Genomic DNA, 22,856 nt, shown 5'->3' with positions numbered 1-22,856 from the left:
TTTCATGAAATTATTTAATTTTACTTCAAGATGATCTAGGCTATGCGGGCTTTTCTTGAAACTTAACAAAATAAAAATCAATAGATTTGGTCCTGTTAGTATGACTCTAAGAGAAAGGCACTCAGGAATGTGATTTGGGGCATAGAAGATACCAGAGTGTATGCTAAGTGTGCCGAAGAGACTCATGTACTACGTTATGACCACCTGCAGGAAGAATAGAAATCCCATAAGGCAGGGCACATGGTGGTTCAGTTGGTTAAGCATCCAACTTCCGCTCAGGTCATGATCTGGCAGTTTGTGCGTTCCAGCCCTGCATCGGGCTCTGTGCTGACAGCTCAGAGCCTGGAGCCTGCTTCAGATTCTGGGTCTCCCCCTCTCTCTGTCCCTCCCCTGCTCTCATTCTGTCTCTCTCTCTCACTCTCAAAAATAAACATTTTTTAATTTAAAAAAAGCTTTCAGTATTGTTAACATACAGTGTTATATTAGTATCAAGTGTACAATATAGTGAGTGATTCAACAATTCTATATATTACTCAGTGCTCATCATGATGAGCGTATTCTTAACCCTCTTCACCTATTTCACCCATCCCTCCAGCCACCTTCCCTCTGGTAACCATCAGCGTGTTCTCTATATTTCAGATATTTTTACTTCGATATGTCCATTAGCATCCAGACTCAGCTCTCTTTCTCTGTCTTGTTTGATTTACTTTCTTGTTTTTGTTGACTTTAGAATTTGTCTTTTGGACCTGTCTCTGATCAGTTCAAAAATATTTACAGGAAAGTCAAGACTACAAAAGTTCCATCTGGTCCTGACCACATACCTTATACTTTCATTTTTGGGCAACTGCCCAGTAAATACCTCTGACCACATCCAGGTTCAGTGTCACATCTTGAGGTAAGCATCCTGCCGAGAGGACAGTTTCTCACCACAAAGTTGCACTGTGGCTCAACACCTCCTCCGCTTAGGATACACAGGAAGAGCTTAATACACGCTCGGCCATGTACGTCAAGACCAGTGGACTGGGGCTTGGAGGATGGTTATTCTCATTTAACAAAAGTAATTTCCCAGTAGTTTGTTGAAGTGGTGATGGGTGCTCTTAAATGACTTGAACCCAGGCTGTTTGCAAAGCACTGGTACTTTCTTTCTCCAATAGCTTTAAGAGGCCAGATAAATAATGTCCATATGAAGCCCATACGTATATTTTTTGTAGTCAGATGAACATTTCTGTACACATTTTTGTGAGTTTAATTTCATTTATTAGAAAGTATGCTTTCTGAAGATTATGTCGCATCCTTTTGAATTTTACATGTCACCACATGATCACTGTTGTTCAGCAAATGCTCAATAAATGTTCCAACATGACAGATGAGGAGTATGTGCTTAGCATCCATTTACTTTGGAAAGGAGCGAGCTATTAACAGAGACTTCCCTTTACTTAAGGAACTTAACTGCATAACAGGGCAGCCTTTGTTGTTGTTATTCCAAGCATCTCCTTTTACCTTCTTGCTAAGCTTTCTTCCTTCTGTATCCTCAGGCCCTCCCCTTCTCCTTAACTTCATATGAGCTTTATGTTGCCTGATTGCCTTTGGACTTTCATATCTGTGTGGATTTCCCATACCGACGCCTATTAAATTTGATTTTCTCCTGTTAGTCTGTCTCATGTCAATTTGATTCTAAGTACAACTAGAAGGACCATAGCAGAGGAAGATCTTCCTCCCTGACAATAAATATATCATCAGAAAAAAATAAATAAATAAATTTAAGGCCTTATCTGTTTAATTTCCTATGGTGGTCTTAAATGTGCTGAAAAATCTCCACAATAACATTGAAAAGAAGGGATGTTAGAGACTGCTTTGTTTTATGATTTTCCAAAAGACTATTAATATCTCAAAGTTAAGAACGATATTGATATAAATCCTCTCATATGTCTGCTAATGATTGTTTTTATCATGAAAAGGTGTTGAATTACAGCAAATGTGCTTTCCACCTTGATGTAATCATATTCTATTTCTTTAATCTATTGTTTATAGCAAATTACATTTAATGATTTTTCTTTCAAAGGAAAACTATTACACTCCTGAAATAAACTCAATTTGATCAACTATATGAGTATTATACACTGTTCGTTTTGGTTTAGTGCTGTTTTAGGATTTTGCAGCAATTTTCATAAATGAGATTGACTTTTCTTTTTCCTTTCTTAGCATATTCTCACCTAATTTAGGCACCAAGATAATTCCACTTGTAGTGAAAGAAATAACAACTATTCCTTTTTTCCACACCATCTAGAAGAGTTTGTGTAAGTTATAATGCCTTTTTCTTGAAAGTTTATTATTTCTCTCCTGTAAAACTATTTGGCATTTGTGTTGACCATATGGGAAGATTTCAAATAACCTACTGATTTCATTATTTTTCTAGCTTTATCAAAGTTTGTGGAATCCGTGCTTGTGTATGTTAATTGTATGCGATACATATTGTACATAGCTTGTTACAATGTCCTATTGTTTTATTAGCTAAAGATTATTGCCTCATCATGATCTCTGATTGAATGGACGTAGATGCACTGATTGAAGTTTGTTTTCATGAGCTCATATTCAGTGAAGAGTTAATGGGAGTGACTGTTTTTTCAGATATTCCTCTCCAGTGTCTTTTTGTTTATTTAAAGCGTCCCATGTGTATTATACTAATGAAATAATAACTATTATTATAACATTATAAAGAAGCCCAAGTACCTGCTTTTAAATAAACCCTTTATTTTATGATAGTCTTAAATTTATAGAAAAATTGCAAATATAGTACAGAGAGTTTCCATATACCCCATCTCCAGTTTCCTGTATTAACAGCTGACATTATGACCCATTTGTCACAATGAATGAACTGATACCGACATATTTTAAATAAAGAACATACTTTTTTCATGTTTCCTTAGTTTTTACCTAATATCTTTTTTCTGTTTCATTAGCCCAGCAAGGATACCATATTACATTTAGTCATTACGTCTCTTTAAGCTCCTTTTGGCTGTGACAGTTCCTTTTATCATTTCGTAATGTAACAAAAATTATGAGTAGCTAAAAACCAGAATATTAAGACATTAGTTGATTGTGTTGCTATTCTGGCATACGATTTGGTGCTATTGTTCTGAATAATAGAGAGTAATACAACGAGTGACGTTTAAGGAAAATAGAGAAAAGGACTTATTTATTAGGAACAGAGATGGATCTGAGACACCACGTATATCATAAATGAAATCATATTGGCTACAAATTGATAATTGTTTGAGCTAGACATATGATGTTTCATCATAGAATTTTTATTTTGTACACACTTTATATTTTTATAATTAAAAGATTATGTATGTACACATATATGTCTATTCACATGTATGCATTTATGTGTGTGCATATACTTATAATATGAAAGATATCTTTCTATAGTTCCAATTTACATGAAATATATCACATACTTGGTTCCATTCAAATTTATAACAGCATGTGCACAGGATGATTAAGAAGTTAATTTAATTTTCTTATTTGTTTTCACACAGTACTTACGGCCATATTTTAGAACAATTTTTCACTTTTAATTCAGAAAGAGATTATGTAATCCCATCATAACTCTCTTAACTCTGGGGAACTTCTTGTCACTGGATTAATCATTTTAAGTCATAAAATCGTGTTCACACCTCACATTTATTTCATCTGTTAGCAGAATTTTCTGTGCTGTGATAAGGCGGAAATACTGTGGTTGTTTTGTGTTTTTTCACAAGGTGAGATTAAAATAACATCTGTCATATCTCCCTCAGGGATCAAAGGTGACAACTCTAGTTTTCATTCTAAATTGGTAACCCAGGACATGTCTCAATTTTTCAGTTGTCTAGGAGGCTTTTATCCACAAGAATCAAGATCTTCCTTCTTGGATCAGGTGTGTTTCTTGTGTGTGTTTGTGTTTCTGACAACTATTAGTCGAGAAATGAGAAATTCTTGAGATTTCAAAATCAAGAAAGTTTCCAAAATGATTTACACCATAAGGGAATTATAACTGCTTTTTAACTGTTTGAATAGAATTGTGGAGGGTAGAGAATGCGTCTTACTTCTGAGGTATATACCCTTTTTTCCTGTATTCAATGATGAGTAGAGAGGATAAACTTACTGAAGAGTAAGTTATGGTGTTGCTGTATCATCAAACAAAACTCCAAGAATGAATCTACTTTTGGGATTAAAGAATGGAATTTCAACTTGAATTCTCACACCTGAGTTTTCTGGGCTGGTGCCGGGCACTTAACCTTCTGTGATACACAGCTTTATTTGCAAAATGAAAAACATAGTTGTTACTTCCAACTACTGTGATCAAATATGAAATGGCTTTTTTTAATGTACGCATGATACATAATTATTAAATAGCCATTTTTTTCCTGAGGGTTCTTCTAGACAGTATAAGATGTTACTATATAAATATGAGATTATTTTTGCTAATGATGGTGATGACAACTTATAGGTGATGATGATGGTGGTGGTGATGATATGGACAGAAGTTGAATTCGTGTTGAATTAACAACATAAAATAACTATAGATAGAAAATTATGTGTGTTGTCATTCGATATCAGTGATAAAAAATATTTCTGATTACGTATCTTAACGTAGGTGAATTAAAACGCCCGTTATTTTTTTGAAATAATTATTTATTATTTTGTAACCAAGAGAAGTTTAAAAAATTAATTTTACCTGGTTTATTTACCTGGCTTTGTATGAACTCTTATGTTCATTTTTTTCCTTTATACGAACGGTAAAAATACTGTTACATCCTCATTTTCCTAATGAAGATATGTCATCTCACCCTAAGGAAAGAAAACAAGAAAAAATGCCCAATTTTGTTTTATTCAGGATTCCTTTGTAAAACGAAGTTTTTTTGATCACCACTGGGGTAAAGAAACAGTCATAATTATACAATGAATCTGGTCCGAGATCGGTGGGCTTGTCACAACATGGGTATGTACTTTCCACTTAAATGTGCAGTTTGGTTTGTGTATAATTTTTTTTGTTTATTTATTTATTATGAGAGAGAGAGAGAGTATACCAGGGACAGAGAGAGAGAGAGATGGAGAGAGAGAATCCCAAGCAGACTCTGTACTGTCAGCGCAGAGCCTGACATGGGCCTCAAACCCACAAACCATGAGATCATGACATGAGCTGAAGTCAAGAGCCAGAGACTTAACCGACTAAATCACCCAGGCACCCTGACTTGTATATAATTTTTTAATAATTTTTTAATGTTTATTTTTGAAAGAAAGAGAGAGAGCACGAACAATGGAGGGGCAGAGAGAGACACAGAATCTGAAGCAGGCTCCAGGCTCTGAGCTGTCAGCACAGAGCTGGACGTGCGGCTCGAACTCATGAACCGCAAGACCACGCCCTGAGCTGGAGTGGGTCGCTTGACTGACTGAGCCATCCAGGTGCCCCTCTGTAATTGCTACGATACCTAGAATTTGATACAAGCACACAAGGCATAAGAAAGCAAATTACTCCAGGGGTGCCTGGGTGGCTCATTCAGTTAAGCGGCTGACTCTTGGTTTTGGTTCAGGTCATGATTTCACAGTTCTTGAATTCGACCCCACATCAGTCTCTATGTTGACTGTGCAGAGCCTGGTTGGAATTCTGTCTCTGCCTCTCTCTCTCTACCTCTCCCCTCCTCATGTTCTGTCTCTCAAAATAAATAAATGAACACTAAAAAGAAGAAAGCAAATTACTCTGATTCACTTATGTCCATTTCATATTATGTTCATGTTATATTTTAAATAAAGTTTTCAAAAACTTGAAAAATTTTTCCTCCTTTTTTTTTTTTTATTAACTACCTAAAGTAAAATCTTTCACAATCTGAGGCAGCCTGAAATAGTGACAGCATAATGATTTAGAGCTGGAAGAATGTTCCACAGACTTTCACCAGTCTCTAGCTTTGATATCTGAGGGCAATCCACAGCTTCTACGCACTTAAGTTTCCTTTTTCTATCGAGTAGAGATATAAAACACGCTATATTGACCTTAGTAGATTTCTATTTCTAGCATTATATTAAATAAGCAACATGAGGGGCGCCTGGGTGGCTCAGTCGGTTGAGCGCCGACTTCGGCTCAGGTCACGATCTCGCGGTCCATGAGTTCGAGCCCCGCATCGGGCCCCTGTGCTGACAGCTCAGAGCCCGGAGCCTGTTTCAGATTCTGTGTCTCCCTCTCTCTGACCCTCCCCCATTCATGCTCTGTCTCTCTCTGTCTCAAAAATAAATAAACGTTAAAAAAAAATAAAAAAAAATAAATAAGCAATATGATTTTGGCCACCTGTAACATTCAATTTCTTCATCCACAAAATAATACCTACCCTCTTCACATGTTTGATAATTAAATTACATATGGTATGTACAAAAAATGCTTCAGTATAATTTTAAGTATAAAAGATAATTAGTATTAACATTCCATTTGTAAAAGGTAATGACTGCTATCTCAGGAAGAGAGCAAAATGATTTTTTACTTGTTTTGTTCAGGGACAAGATTCTTTATGTGTCTTTATCTTAAAATGTGATGCCTTATTATTTTATTCATTGTATATCCTTCACTTTAAACAAAAACTAGGCATTTAGTAAGTGTTTACTACATGATGAACATTATTGATACTAAATGCATATTACTTACTTTCACTTTTTAAAATATCCATAACTAATTGTACTGATGTCCTTTGTTCTTTCCTTTTCTCTTTTTTCTTATCATTTCTTCTTCCTTCCTTCCTTCCTTCCTCCCTTTCTTTCTTTCTTTCTTTCTCTTTCTTTCTTTCTTTCTTTCTTTCCTTCTTTTTTTTTCTTTCTTTCTTTCTTTCTTTCTTTCTTTCTTTCTTTCTTAGTTGTTAACTTAGCAAATGTGGCTCCATGAGTTAAACACATATCTAACTCCTTAGGCCCCTGTCTTTCTTATTATACACTGTCTTTATTTTATTTTAATTTTTTTAAATTTATGTATTTATTTTGAGAGAGAGGGAGAGAGAGAGAGAGAGAGAGAGCGCACCTGCAAGTGAGTGGGGAAGGGTGAGAAGAAAGCGAGAGACAATCCCAGGCCAGCTCTGTGCCCCTCACGAAATGTGAGATCATTATCTGAGCCAAAACCAAGAGTCGGACACTTAACTGACACCCAGGCACTCCTACACTGTCATTATTATAATGTTTGATTTCATTGCACATTAAGAATTGACTTATTTTAATAGAACGGAAGATCTTGCTAGAGAGATTTTGCCATAGAATAAATCTAATTTTAATCATCTTAAAAGTACAAAAATCATAATCATGAAGTAGTATAAAACAAAAGTAACTTGATGTTATTGAAAAGGGACATGAATAGAATGGCAAGTGAAGTTGTGAAAATGTGTGACCCAAGTGGCAGAAAGGCTATGACTCCTATTGGCCTGAATTGTTTTCATCTAGCCATGGACGCAGTCCGTAATTCCAACTCTGAGCTGGTATATAATGGTATTTCCACACGACCAAAGAGAAGGCGTGTATTAAACACAAGCAAATATAGAGAAAACCGTAAGTTCCACGTCGCATCTATTTGTCTGCTCTCGGTATGTTGAGGGGAATTGTGGAATCCGTATGATTAGATCAGTGGCAAACATTCAGTTTATTTTACCTTCAGGAGGAAAGCAGAAATGAAATTCACTCTACTATACTATTGGAATATATAATACAGTTAAGCAGAAACTGTTCAGTTTGGGATTTTTTTCATGCTCTGCAAATGATGAGATTATCATTAACATAATAATGACAATTGAGACTGTAGTTTCTTGAGTTTCTTTTCAAGTTTTCATCTAAATTCCAGTTAATTAACATAGAGTGTAATATTAGTTTCCGGTTTGGAATTTAGGGATTCATCACTTCCATGTAATATTCAGTGCTCATCACAAGTGTGTTCCTTAATCCCCATTACCTATTTAGCACGTCCTCACCCATCTCCCCTCTGGTAACTATCAGTTTATTCTCTGTAGTTAAGAGTCCGATTCTTGGTGTGTTTCTTTTTTCCCCTCTATGTTCATTTATTTTGTTTCTTAAATTCCACATATGAGTGAAATCATATGGGGGACTTCTCCCAGAGAGGAACTCAAAACGATGTGCAATTATGTAAAAATGTATTCATCTTGTGATATCTAATAGCAAAACTAAGAAACAATTTAAATACACATTGGGAAAAAAATTAAAGACTGTCAGGAGATTTTTGTCCATATACCAATGAAAGACAATGCAAGAAGCTATGTATAAAAATTTGACAACTTTACAAGACATGACGTGGAATAATCTCCAAGATATTTCCTTAAGTGAAAAAAACTCACGGGATATTTTGTGCAGTTTCTTAAAGGTGTGTTTTTAAAAAGGGATTGAAGGGAACTGTCTGTATCTACATGAAAAAGTTCAAAAATTATAACCATGATTTATACTAAGGAGGAAACTGGGGGACTTTTGTGGAGAAGCAGGAGGGAATATGTATGCATTTCTATAGTCTGTCTTTTTTTAATCATTTGCAAAGTACCTATGTTACTTGTTCTGGGAAAAATAATTAGGGTAAAAGTACTGATACCACCCTTCCTATTTAAAAAAAATCTAATGTTTATATTAAACATGAACATACCAAAAATGTTTAATCCTTATTTTCTCATCTTTCTCACTCTTTTTTTGTTTGTTTGTTTGCTTGTTTGTTTTCTTTTGTTTCTTACAGCATCTCCGTTTTTCCTAGTCCATTCCATTGCTATAGCTCTGGGGATCCACTTCATTATTATGGTAATGATATGCGGTGCCATAATCATACATTGTAAGTGACAGTAGAGAAGTAGATGGAGCATTCTTTTTTTTTTAATATGAAAATTTATTGTCAAATTGGTTTCCATACAACACCCAGTGCTCATCCCAACAGGTGCCCTCCTCAATGCCCATCACCCACTTTCCCTTCCCTCCCACCCCCCCATCAACCCTCAATTTATTCTCAGTTTTTAAGAGTCTCTTATGGTTTGTCTCTCTCTCTCTCTCTCTCTCTCTCTCTCTCTCTTTTTCCTTCCCCTCCCCCATGGTCTTCTGTTAAGTTTCTCAGGATCCACATAAGAGTGAAAACATATGGTATCTGTCTTTCTCTGTATGGCTTATTTCACTTAGCGTAACACTCTCCAGTTCCATCCACGTTGCTACAAAAGGCCAGATTTCATTCTTTCTCATTGCCAAGTAGTATTCCATTGTATATATAAACCACAATTTCTTTATCCATTCATCAATTGATGGACACTTAGGCTCTTTCCATAATTTGGCTATTGTTGAAAGTGCTGCTATAAACATTGGGGTACAAGTGCCCCTATGCGTCAGTACTCCTGTCTCCCTTGGGTAAACTCCTAGCAGTGCTATTGCTGGGTCATAGGGTAGATCTATTTTTAATTTTTTGAGGAACCTCCACACTGTTTTCCAGAGTGGCTGCACCAGTTTGCATTCCCACCAACAGTGCAAGAGGGTTCCTGTTTCTCCACGTCCTCACCAGCATCTATAGTCTCCTGATTTGTTCATTTTAGCTACCCTGACCAGTGTGAGGTGGTATCTCAGTGTGGTTTTGATTTGTATTTCCCTAATAAGGACTGAGGTTGAGCATCTTTTCATGTGTGCATTGGCCTACATAGAGCGTTCTTGACCTAATGGTTGCAATGCATTACTTTGATTAGCATTCAGATGCACAGCAACAAAAACTAATAATATTGGACATGTCCTTATATTTTTGCTATCCGTCTAGAAATTTGTCAACTACTTTTGCTAGAACTGTAAGTTACTAACAACACAAACCCTTTTACTAATTATGGTTTTTTGTTATTGAAATATGTCTCACATACAAGGTTTTAGGTGTACAAGGTAATGATTCGACACTTGTATACATTACTCAATGCCCACTGCGGAGAGCATAATCTCCATCTGTCACTATACAAGGTCATTACAATATTATTGACTATCCTCCCTGTGCTCTACTTGTCATCTTTATAACATACTTATTTTACAACTGGAAGTTTGTACCTCTTAATCCTCTCAATGATTATTTTAATAGCATTATTCCACCAAGAAGCTCCACTTCCTTTACAAGGTAAGTGAAAGTCTTCTAATATTTTGAAGCACAAATTACATGTATCTCTGTATAATTGGGTATAGGCATGTATCCCACAGTGTTAACAAGAGCGCGTATAAGAAAATGATGAATTCTTGTCCGTAATCCGTAACGTTCCAACATTTTTATTTTATTTGTTCATCTTTTAATAATGAAGGAGTGCTCCTAAAAAGCAGAAAATACTTAGTCTTTGGCATCTGTGTATATATACAAATGTGTGGGGCCATGTCATTGGAGATGATCAGATTGGCTCATCTGAAATGTTAGAGTTGGAATAAAAGGTATTTAATTTGTCTAGGCAGAATCTGCTATAATGCTCAGACCTGTACAGAATTAATAATATATTCCCCCTTTCTAGAAAGTTATTGTGGCCCATGTCCTAAAAACTGGATATGTTATAGAAATACCTGCTACCAATTTTTTAATGAAAGCAAAAGCTGGTACCAAAGCCAAGCCTCTTGTGTGTCTCAAAATTCCAGTCTCTTGAAGATATACAGCAGAGAACACCAGGTTGAGTATTTATTTTAATTTCCCTTCCTCTATTTACTCCTAATCACTGGACTATTACCTGAAACATAAGAGGGGCACTAACCCAGATATGTCTACCCTAAGTCTTTCTGCATTAAAAATAAGAAAGCATTTTGTAGGTATTAGGTATGGTGTTGTTTAAGTCAGAATTAGGCTAGAGGACAGAATCCATTTCCCTGAGTGTGAGGAAAAAATGATTACATGATTATGGCCTTGAATTAACTAAAATTCTTAGCACTGGTTCTATTTGTGGTTTCAACCAGGATTTCCTAAAATTGGTGAAGTCTTATCATTGGATGGGACTAATACAAACTCCTCCAAATGGATCATGGCAATGGGAAGATGGCAGCATTCTCTTACCCGACCAGTAAGTTTATACCAATAGGTGTCTCTTCGGGGGTTTGTCCCTAAACTAGCCCTGTGGTCTTTCAATGATCACGTTACTTCACACAATCCCAGGATGTTCCCATATTCTAATAGTTTCAGCAGAAAGCCCTGAGGGCCTAAATTTAGGATATTGTGGAGCCGAGCAGCCAATACCACAACAATGAGTAACATTAATTTCAATGTGCCAAGTGCAGTGCAAGGTAAGTCTAATACTACACCCTGTTTACAGATAAGGAGACTAAAGCAGAGAGGTTAAGTATCACATATATTCATTCTTTCAGGTTTTACCTGAATTGTTGAGATACAATTACATTCAAGAAACTGCATATATTTGAAATGTGCAATTTGATAAATTCTGAGAAATTTATACATCCACAAAACCGTTAATAACATCAAGATAATCAACATTTATCACCTGCCAAACTTTCCTTTGCACCCTTGTAATCTTTCCTTCCTACTCCTTTCTTTTTTTTAATGTTTATTTATTTATTGTGTGTAAGAGAGAGAGAGCACACACGTAAACAGAGCAGAGGCAGAGAAAGAAGGAGGGAGAGAATCCGAAGCAGGCTCTGTGCTGTCAGTGGAGAGCTCAGACTGGCGCTCCATCTCACGAACCATGAGATCATGACCTGAGCCCAAATCAAGAGTCGGACGCTTAACTGACTGAGCCACGCAGACGCGCCTCCTTTCTCCCCCTTTCTACCTACTTCTTTCCGTCCCCAGGCAACTAGTCTGCTTTCTGTCACTATAGATTAGTCTGCAATTTATAGAACTTAGTATCAATGGAGGCACTGCTGTTATGTCTGGCTTTTTCACTCGGCATAATTATTTTGAGATCCAGCCACCTTAAAGCATGTATTAAGAACTAATTTCTTTTTATTCTTGAGAGATATCTTATTTATGGGTGTAGTTCAATTTGTCTATCCTTTCGCCTGCTGATGGATATTTGGGTAACTTCCAGTTGTTGACCATGAACAATAAAGCCACTTGCTATGAATATTTGTGTACAAGTCTTTGTATGACCATAGGCTTTCTTTTCTCTTACATAAATATCTAGGAGTGGAATGGTTGGATAATAGGTATGCCTTTGACCTTTTAAGAAATTGCCAAACTACTACCCAAAATGACTGTGCCATTTTACCCTCCCACTAGCAGGGTGTGAGAGTTCCAGTTGCTCTGCATTATGGGCGACACTTGTTACGGTCCGTTATTTAAACTTGTTTTATCCCCTTGATTAATTGACCCCTTTGCTACAACATGGTGACCTCCTTTGTCTTGTGTGACTGATTTTGACTTAAAGTCTATTTTGACTGCCATAACTATAGCCCCACCTGCTCTGTTTTGGTTATCATTTGCATGGAATATGACTCTCCATCTTGGCCTATGTGTGCCCTCAAAGCTAAAGTACGTCTCTTATAGGCAGCATATTGCTGTATCTTGTTTTTAATCCATTTAGTCAGCCCATAATACATCATTTTCCCTCCCTCTGACTGCTTTAATGATTTTTCTTTATAACAGGATTTGAGGAATTTGTCCATAATATGCCCTGGGTTAGTTTTTTCATATTTCTTGTGCTCGCGTTTTGTTGAGGCTCTCGGATCTGTGAGTTTATAATTTTCAAGCACAATTAGAAAATTTAACTACCATTATTTCTTCAAGTGTTTCCCCTTCTTCATTTCTCTTTTCTCTTCCCCAGACACAGGACAATTACAGATCCATTAAGCAAGTTAGAATTGTGATGAACTGGTGTTCTTTTCACTTGTTTTCTTTGTGTTTCATTGTGGATATTCTCTATTGTCCTGAATTCAATTTTTTAAATCTTTTTTCCTGCAATATCTAATTTTCACTACCCTTTCAAGTGTATAGTTCATCGCAGACACTGACCTTTTCATTTCGGAAGTTTGATTTGGCTGCTATTTCATGAATCTTCCATGTATTTCTTTAACTTTTTTGAATATATGGAATTCAGTCATCAAAACTGTCATGATATCTGGGGCGCCCGCAAGGCTCAGTCGGTTGATCGTCCAACGTCAGCTCAGGTCATGATCTCACTGTTTGTAGTTCAAGCCTCGCATTGGGCTCCCTGCTGTCAGCTCAGAGCCTGGAACTTACTTCAGATTCCGTGCCTCCCTCTTTCTCTGCCCCTCCCCTGCTCGTGCTCCGTCTCTCTCTGTCTTTCAATAATGAATAAGCATTAAAAAAAAACCAAAAACCAAAAAACCAAAAACCTATCACAATATCCTTGTCTGTTCATTCTAACATCTGTGTTCGTTCTGGATCAGTTTTAATGGATGGATTTTTCTCCTCCTTATGGTCACATTATTTTGTGCCTTCGCTTACAGTTACTTTTCTATTAAATTTCATACACTGTGAATTTCACCCTTGTTTAGTGCTACATATTTTTTGTCTCTAAAATTATTCATGAGCTCTTTTTTTTCCCCAGGACACAAATAAGTTACTTGGAAACAGCTTGATCTGGTTTGGCCTTGCTTTTAAGCATTACTAGAATGCTCAGTCTACAATGAATTATGCCCCACTACCAAGCAAAGACACTTTTAAGTAATCTACCCAAAGCCTTTTGAAATTTGAAGTTTTGCAATATGGCTGGTGAAGACAGGTACGATTTTAGACGCTGTGCAAGCACCAGGAAAGTTTTCTTACACACATGCATTAATCAATACTCTTAAATACGCAAGTGAGATCTTCTGCATATCCTCAGATCTCTTTATTTGTTCACCTCTCTCATCTCAAGTCCTATGTCCTGTGAACTCCAGCCGTCTGGCTCTTTGTGGACTCTCCAGTATCCTATGTATTCCGTTTCTATAGCCTGCTTTTTTAACCACTTGATTATACAGCTCAACTGGGCATAGCAGGACCACGTGACAACATCCTAGCGCTCACAGAGTTTATGAATACAGGCTTACTCTTTTGGATGAATGCTAGGGTAGCTCGCTTAAAAGGTCACTTCTATCACTTAGGATACCTGGTTTGGTAATTTCACCATGTTAGCACAAATCTCAGAAATAAAACCAAAGAGGTTTGTCAGGTCTGCTGCCCTTAAGTCTCGTGATATCACAGAGGAAACAGAAGTTCTTTGGACTCTAAAAGTTTTTAATTCGTTACTTCAAGTATACTTTACTTATTTGAACCTCTAATTCTGGAGTAAGTAACGAAAACATCACAACAACATCCTTGCTAATGTCAGGTCAATTCGGTTCTTTCTGTCAGACAGTTTTAAGCACTTTATATGTATCTTCTCATTGAAGACTCTTAAAAAACATCTAACAGAGGTCATTTTTAACCTAATTTTGTGGGTAAGGAACAGAATCTTAGAATGTGTAATAATTCACTTACGCTATAAAACGAGTAATTGTGGTAGAGAGTCAAATAAATCCCTTTCTTACACTACAGCCAGAATTATCATTAACTGACTTTAAAGAATCTCTTCTCACTGATTTTGAAGTTTACTTTGCTTCTTTAACGCTTAGTTGGCAGTGATCAATGAATGAACTCTTACTGTCATCTTTTTCTTTCAAATGTCCCCTTATATTCATTGTCAGGGACTATTCATTATATATTTAGAATTTGGATGTCCCAGTTTACCTTAGAATTGATCTGGGGTGATCTCATTTCTGTATGGCTGGATTTCATTTTTGGCAAAAAAAAAGTTTATTCTCTGGAAATACTAATAAAATTTTGTATCACCTTATCTCAACATTTATCACTCTGCAAGTGCAAATGTTTGTTTTGGAAGCCAAAGCAAAACAACTAGCATATTAAGTTTCGTTTGTGCATGTGATAAGTATTTGTTGAGCATTACTCAATTTCCAGAAACCATACAGAGATAACTACAGGGATGAATAGTACAGAACTCCATCAAGACTTTCACACTTCAGTCAGAGATATGGTTTTAAACAAGTAAAATCCAGAGTTATGCTGTGGTGGACATGCGATGGGAATGGTATGGGAAAACAGACACAGAAGCTGAAAGGAATAGAAAAACAAAGTCCGATTTAAAAGTGAAAGTCTAATGTGCATAGATTGAGACCAACTAAGAGCAGTTACTAAAAATTTCTTAATTGTTTTTTCTCTTATAGTAGGTAGTGATTTCTATATAGGCTGAGTTTCTTCTCTTGTCCTTTTTTTATTGTTTTCAAAAAATTTTAATGTTTGTTTTTGAAAGAGAGAGACAGAATGTGAGCCTGGGGAGGGGTAGAGAGACAGGGAGTCATAGAATCTGAAGCAGGCTCCAGGCTCTGAGCTGTCAGCACAGAGCCCGATGCGGGGCTCGAACCTATGAACCTTGAGATCATGACCTGAGCCAAAGTCCGTCACTTAACTGGCTGAGACACCCAGCCTCCCCATCTCCTCTTGTCCTTTTAAATACTTACTATCAGACCACAGTCTTTCTTTTTTTTTATTGTTCTGATTCACATCAATTCATCATCACTCTTTGCTCAGCCTTCTATTTCTCACCTGTTCCTAGCAGAAAGCAATCACCAGATTCCAAGGCAAAATAGATACACAGATAGAACTATCTCTAGATGGAATGCCTACACACACACACATGCATATATATATGTTTAAGTTTATGTTATAAACACATATATATATTTATATACACCTAAACATATACACATATGTGTGTATTTAATACATATGTATATTATATATTAAATAATATTATATATGTATGTATATATACACATATATAAGAATTTTACAATTTATTTTTATTTCCTTTCCAGGTAAAGTTGCACATATCTAAAGAAGATTGTTTGTTTTTGCATAAAACATGATATCTGCTGACCTCATTGAATTCTAACTTCATTTCTAATTTATTTGTTTAAAAAAACATTTAAAAACTTTCATTTCAGGGCTCCTGGGTGGCTCATTCAGTTAAGTGCTAGACTCTTGATCTCAACTCAAGTCATGATCTCATGTTTTGGCGCGATCCAGTCCTGCATTAGGCTTCGTGCTGACAGCACGGAGCCTGCCTGGGATTCTCTGTCTTCCCCTCTCTCTGCCCCTCCCCACTGTCTCTCTTTCAAAATAAAAACAAAACTTTTTAAAATAAATATAAACACAAAACTTTTTCAAAAACCTTTCATTTCGCTCAGGTACATATACCAAGAGAGCCTAGACTCCCTAAAATGACAAATTTCCAATGTAGACAAAATAGTGACCTATACTAGAATGAAACTACTTTTTATAACCGAGTTGGCTATATTCTGCATATCTTTTAACTAAGAGATACCAAGCATGGTCCTAAAACATCCTGAAATGATATTACTTTAATACTTATTTTTAAATAAATTTTATTGCATTTTTTATATTTATGTATTCATAAAGTAAGTCATGAATATAATTTGTCTTTCTCTCTAATCTAGACTAACTATGGTTGACATGCAGAATGGAACCTGTGCAGTTTATGGATCAAATTTTAAAGCTTATACAGAAAACTGTTTAACTCCAAACACATACATCTGCATGCAGAGGATTGTGTAAAAGCTGATGATGTATAAAATACAAAAGATTCAAACACAGAGAAGCTTTTTGCCAAATGTGCTGTGGAAAAAACTTCCAGCAGAAAATTCCACCAATAATTATTGTATTATTTTTCCATCTATGACCTGACACAAAAATAACCTTGCAGGGGAATAAAGGCCAATAGTTAAAAAACTTATCTTCCATAAGAATGTTTTGTTTAATTTTTGCAAAATTTTGGGTAACGAACAGATTCATTTTTACATTTAATAAACTGTTGATGAAACCCAGGGTTGAACTAAATTTCAAACTACGAGTTTATTAAATGTACACAAAAATTAACACTAAGAAGGCTTTAAGAAATTTTGAAAATCAAATAAATCTAAACTGGGTGAAGGGTATATGAGGGTTCGTGAAATTTACTATATTGAAACATTTTCAAAATAAGGGTTGAAAGGTCAACAGATACACCCTCAAAATTTCAAAATGGCACTACTATTTGAATACAGCACATTTTGGTAGAAATTGAATTACTCCCCCTAGTACTGCGCTGACTGCTGCAAAATACAGAAAATGAAGAATTGAGTTTGAAGCGGACTTTCTAGGCTTCGAGGCAAAAATGGCATTTGAGTGTGAAACCCGTGGAGCGACCAAGATGTTTCTCGGCAAACCAGTAGGATGACAGAACTCTTGGCAAATGGAATAATAACGTGCAAGTGAGCAGCAGTTGGAAGAGTCTGTGACTCTAAAGGAAGCCACTTTGTATTGATAGGTCTGGTTCTGCGTTTTATTTGTTCATTCATTCGTTTGTTTTAGATTCCACATATGAGTGAAATCCAATAGTATTTGTCTTTCTCAGCCTGACTTATTTCACTTACCAGAATATTCTCCAGATCCTTCCATGTTGTCAACAAATGGCACAATCTCATCCTTTTTAAGGGCTGTGTGATATTCCATCATATATGTCCATATATATCTACCATGTCTTCCTTATCCATCTGTCTATTGGTGGACATTTAGGCTGCTTCCATACCTGAAGTGAACGTAACATCGTGTGTCTACTATACACAAACCGAAAAAAGTTACCAAAAAAAAATTCTATTTTGATAAGAGCAGAATGATGAAGAAGACAAGGAGCTTAAGAAGGGGAGGAGAGAGAAGCAGAGGCTAAATCCAGAGGTGTGGACCTTTGTGCACCCATTATAATTTTGGTTTTTATTCTAAGTGCACTTGCCATTTGTGTGTTTTGTGACAGGCATGAAGCCATGGATTGAACAGCGTTTTCATGGAAAATTACGATAAAATGTCATAAAAAAATCATTTTCTTAAATTTTTTTAATGCTTATCTTTATTTCTGAGACCGAGAGAGACAGAGCATGAGCGGGGGAGAGGCAGAGAAGGGGGGAGACACGGAATCAGAGGCAGGCTCCAAGCTCCGAGCTGTCAGCACAGAGCCCAACACAGGGCTCGAGCTCGCCAACTGCGAGATCATGACCCGAGCTGAAGTCGGATGCTCAACCAACTGAGCCACCCAGGCACCCCCCAAAATTGTTTATTTTCTACATAGTCAATCAAGGGCTGAGAAATGTGTTGGCCCAAATTAGTTTTTACATACTTGTGTAAAGTAATACGCACCAATCATAATTAACAAAGCTTAGCATTTAGTCAAGTTTGTTTTAAGATTTTATTATTAAATATTTAAATCACAGAGAGTGAAATGTTCTCACCCCCACCACAACAATAAAATGATAATTATGTGAACTGCTGGATTTGTTAACTAACCTTATTGTGCTACTCATTTGTATTGTAGATTTGCTTTATGTATCAATTGTATTTTTAAAATCCATAATATTTTATATAGTTATAAAGAGGCAGAAATGTGAAATCAAGCTTATTCAATGTAGTATTAAACTATCTCTGTCTTTAATATCAATTTTATCCTTGTCAATGTTAAGCTAGCCTATGAAATGTATTTAGAAATGCTTTTTCTATTTTCCAAAACGGCTTATATAAAATTGAAAAATATAACCATGAAATTTTCAAAGAAATCTTCCTGAAGTCCTCTGCTTCTCTTTATGGAAAGAGTTTTAAAAAATAATGTTTTCGGGGCGCCTGGGTGGCTCAGATGGTTAAGCAGCCGACTACCAATTTCGGCTCAGGTCCTGATCTCACGGTTCATTTCATGAGCTGGAGTCCCGCATCCCTGCTGTGAGGGTAGAACCTGCTTTGGATCCTCTGTCTCCCTCTCTCTGCCCCTCCTTCTCCTCTCTCTCTCTCTTTCTCTCAAATAAATAAACGTTAAAAATTTTAAAAAGAATAATATTTTCATGGTTTTAAAAATATTCAAGCTTGGAATAAGCTGCCTTAACCTAAACATTTCTCTTAACAAAACGTCAACACTGTCAAATTTGTTTGCACTAAAATTATCAGTTTTCTTTTAGCTTTCTAAACTATTTCATTTCTAGATCTCTATATGTGTCCCCTTATAATGCCTAAAAATATTTATCTGTGCCTTCTAACGTTTTTTCTTTTACAAATTTTGCCAAGTGTTTGTTTGTTTTGTCAGCCTTTCAAAAGAACCAACCTGTTGCTTTGTGAGTTCTCCATACTGTTTACTTATCATAACCATCATAATCTAACTCATTCTTGTATTTATTACCTCCTTCCTTTTACTTGATTTGAATTGTAAGGACAATTGATTTACTTTATTGTACTTAATCCGCTCCTATCATTTAAAAATTTTTTTTAACTTTTATTTATTTTTGAGACAGAGAGAGAGCATGAACAGGGGAGGGGCAGAGAGAGAGGGAGACACAGAATCTGAAACGGGCTCCAGGCTCTGAGCTGTCAGCACAGAGCCCGACGCGGGGCTCGAACTCAGGGACCGTGAGATCATGACCTGAGCCGAAGTCGGGTGCTTAACCGACTGAGCCACCCAGGTGCCCCTGTTCCTATCATTTTAAATCGGTCTCTTGATTTACTAACTTCCCAGACCTTTTGGTACACAATAATTTCACTATCATTTATTTCTAAATAGCTGATATTTTTAGCTAAAATATCCTAGCAATGAATAGTTTATCTTTAATTTCTGTATATATGGAGATTTTAAAATGTATGCCTTTTATATGAATTTCTAAATTATATTCAGTTGTGAAACTGATTATCTTTATTTTTTATACTTTTTTTCACACTTCCTCTCTGTTTTATTCATGCCATGATTTGTCAAAGAAAATAGTCATTTGTTTTTCTTAAAGCCTTACATTCTATATTACCGTGATTCCTTCCTCTGAGTATTGTTTAACTGTTCCTCTACTCCCTAAATTTCCTGTTAACTGATAGTCCATATAGAGGATTGATTATATTCAGGTTCTCTCTGTTTGTTTTTGGTCAAAGAAACCTTCATGATGCGGTTTTGTTGCCAATATTTTATCTCCCAGGGTGGTAAATAATCCTGAGTTGCCCCATGTGTTACATAACAGATTATTTCATGGATTCAGATGCCATCAGCCTGGTCCTTGTAATAGAAGTTTCCTCATCAAAGTTTCGCCTAATGGTTTTAAAATCAGTTGATGCTTCCTGCCTAGCTCCATCATATTATTAAGGTTTGGAAAATGGAAGTTTTCTAGTCCTATTATTCTTTCTGCATTTACTGGGTGGGACTGTCCCCCAAAAACTTCATTTGTGAACTCTTCAAATTCTTTGAAATGAAATTCACAAACAGAAGGCAGAATAAATGTTTGATTTTTACTAAATTTTCTGAATTTTCAGGCTAATCAGTTTTGTCTCTGATAATCTTTCATTGTGACCATAATTTTTCACATAAAATTACAAATTCAAGCAATCTTTGACATTTGATTTTTTTCCATCTATAGCAATCATTACCATATTTCTGTTTAAACCTGTCATTATCATTTCAAAATTTAAAATTGCCAGTAGAAACACCTTTGAGTTGATTCCTGAGTCCTTTACACACTATTTCCATCTAAGTTTTGTTTTATAGCTTCTTTTGTGATCTGGCACAACAAATTATCCTAATGGTGTGTGTGTGTGTGTGTGTGTGTGTGTGTGTGTGTGTAATGCTTCCTGCTCTGTCTGAAGTTACTTACTTCTCCAAGGAATCCTGGTTGCCATTAATAACCGTTAATATTTGAAATGGTAATGTAGAGACTGGTGGTGTTTATTAGACTGGAAGGCCATTGTTTCTATAATTTTTGGTGTATCTCGCTAAGAAATACATGTGTCATTTTAAAGGCCATACTTCTGTATTTCAATTCAAGTTTAAAATGATGGGCTTTTAATCCTAAATACTTTTATTTTTCTATTTGGATCTTTTTTGTACACTGAATTCTTGTTCATGTGTGATACTAACGCAACTTCTTATTTACTTTTTTCTACATCATGCATAAAATAATTTCAAAATGTCTTTACCAATATGTAACTGAAAAGACTGCCACATACTGTTTTTGACTGCTTGCAAATGTTTTTTTCTATAGAATACACTGGTTTTACATAAAAAAAAACAGTAAGAAACCACTGTATTTTAGTCACTTGTGTTTCTTTTTTCTGTACAATAGTATTACTAATTTGACATAGATTTAATTTGTTTCGGTTTAAGTTTTTGTTGCCATTCATTGTTTGTTGTAGTTATTTGAATGCATTCTTAACAATGCAAAATGTTTTCATTATTTCTCAACAAATTCACCAAGTGGATAGTCCCATTGTGTCGATGAGAAAATTAAGGCTTTGAAAATAAAATCATTTGCTTGAGGCCTCAAATATAATAGGAATTCAAGTAAGAATTCAAATTCGGCTTTGTCTAAGCCCCTAGAGCCTTTAAATCTAAACTACTTTACCATTGTCACTAATAAAACTACTTTTTTGGAAATATACACTTCTCTTAATGCTAGTGAAGGCTGTACTCTGAGTGAGTTCTAGCTGCACATATAACTTTGTGGATGTGTGTGGAAAAACAGAAAATCTCACGAGAGTCTCCACAGCCAATAAATATGCCAATACTGAATTAATGGAGGAACAAGGGGCTGGAAGAGGCCTGAGTTTCTTTCACATAAAAATGATTTACGATATACAAGCCATTTATATTCAATTGCTCCTATGAAAAATACTTGATATTGGCTTTTCCCCCTAAATAACTCAATGTTGTTAGAATGTGGACTCACATAACCAGAAGTTCACGGTCGTGAAGAGTGATGCCCATGTTAAGAGCATGCTTTTTCTATACTAGAACTTTGTTGATCGTAATGTTGGTTTTTCACCAACATCTATCCTATTTAAGAACACTACCTTTCTCATAATCTAAATTTCTATATGTAGTTGTGACTATTTCTGGGTTCTATTCTTTTGATCTCTTTGTGTGTCATTACCAACCACACTATTTTAACCGGAGACTTTTGAGGCATGTTTCAACAATTAGTAGGTCTAGCATTTCCTTATAGCTATTTGCACTTCCTGTTTATTTTTCCATATGAACTTCAGTGTCAACTTGCCCAGATCCACCAGTCATTGGATCCTTATGTGGATCACTTCAAATTTATAAATCAATTTAAGAAAAGATCCTAGGGGTGCCTGGTGAGTCAGTCAGTGGAGCGTCCCACTTCGGCTCAGGTCATGATCTCATGGCTTGTGAGTTCCACCCCCACCCGCGTCAACACAGAACCTGCATCCTGCTTTGGATTCTGTGTCTCCCTCTCTCTCGGCCCCTCCCCTGGTCATGCTCTCTCTCTCTCTCTCTCTCTCTCTCTCTCTCTCTCCCCCCGTCTCTCTCTCTCTCTCTAAAAATAAATAAACATTAAAAAATTTAAAAAAAAGAAAAGATCTTAACCCAAAATAGATGTCCTTACCTTTTTAAAGTATATTTTTTGTCTCCCAGGAATGTTTTACATTTTTTTGTATAGATTTTTGAATAGTCCTTGTTAAATTATTCCCAAATATTTCATCTTATTTGTCATTAGTGTAAATAGGGTTTTTCATTCATCATGTCTTCTTACTGGTTTTATTTGCATAAAGGAATGTTGTTTATTTTTGCATATTAACTCCACAACCTGTTAACTTATTTTTATTTCTTATTATTAGAGGAGTTAGGTTTATCATCAATTTTCTCATATTATTTAGGTATATTATCATACATGTGCAAATACAGAGAGTTTATATATATATATATATATTTAGATTGCTCTAAATATATATAATATGAATATATATATTTAGATTGCTCTAAATATATATAAATATAAGTATATATTTATATATAATATATATTCTTTAAAATATATTAATTAATTTA

General features: G+C 35.7%; 1 protein-coding gene across 1 annotated transcript; it reads left to right on the top strand.

Annotated features, from left to right (window-relative positions):
- The first annotated feature begins 7,457 nt into the window (after positions 1-7,457).
- Positions 7,458-18,819, top strand: KLRK1 (killer cell lectin like receptor K1). Its single transcript, XM_049626658.1, has 6 exons — positions 7,458-7,560; positions 8,741-8,833; positions 10,097-10,132; positions 10,512-10,663; positions 10,945-11,048; positions 16,459-18,819. The coding sequence occupies exons 1-6, from the start codon at positions 7,458-7,460 to the stop codon at positions 16,574-16,576; spliced, it is 606 nt and encodes a 201-aa protein (XP_049482615.1). The 3' UTR covers positions 16,577-18,819.
- Positions 18,820-22,856: the final 4,037 nt, after the last annotated feature.

The sequence above is a fragment of the Panthera uncia genome, chromosome B4, assembly GCF_023721935.1.
Source record: "Panthera uncia isolate 11264 chromosome B4, Puncia_PCG_1.0, whole genome shotgun sequence".
Taxonomy (NCBI): domain Eukaryota; kingdom Metazoa; phylum Chordata; class Mammalia; order Carnivora; family Felidae; genus Panthera; species Panthera uncia.
This window is presented reverse-complemented; position numbering and strand designations above follow the sequence as displayed.

Bases quoted from the DNA above. Each gene is read 5' to 3' on its own strand.
- KLRK1 (XM_049626658.1), top strand. From the start codon at position 7,458: ATGGACGCAGTCCGTAATTCCAACTCTGAGCTGGTATATAATGGTATT. The intron at 7,561-8,740 runs GTAAGTTCCACG...TGTTTCTTACAG, and splicing joins AAGCAAATATAGAGAAAACC to CATCTCCGTTTTTCCTAGTC. The intron at 10,664-10,944 runs GTTGAGTATTTA...GGTTTCAACCAG, and splicing joins TATACAGCAGAGAACACCAG to GATTTCCTAAAATTGGTGAA.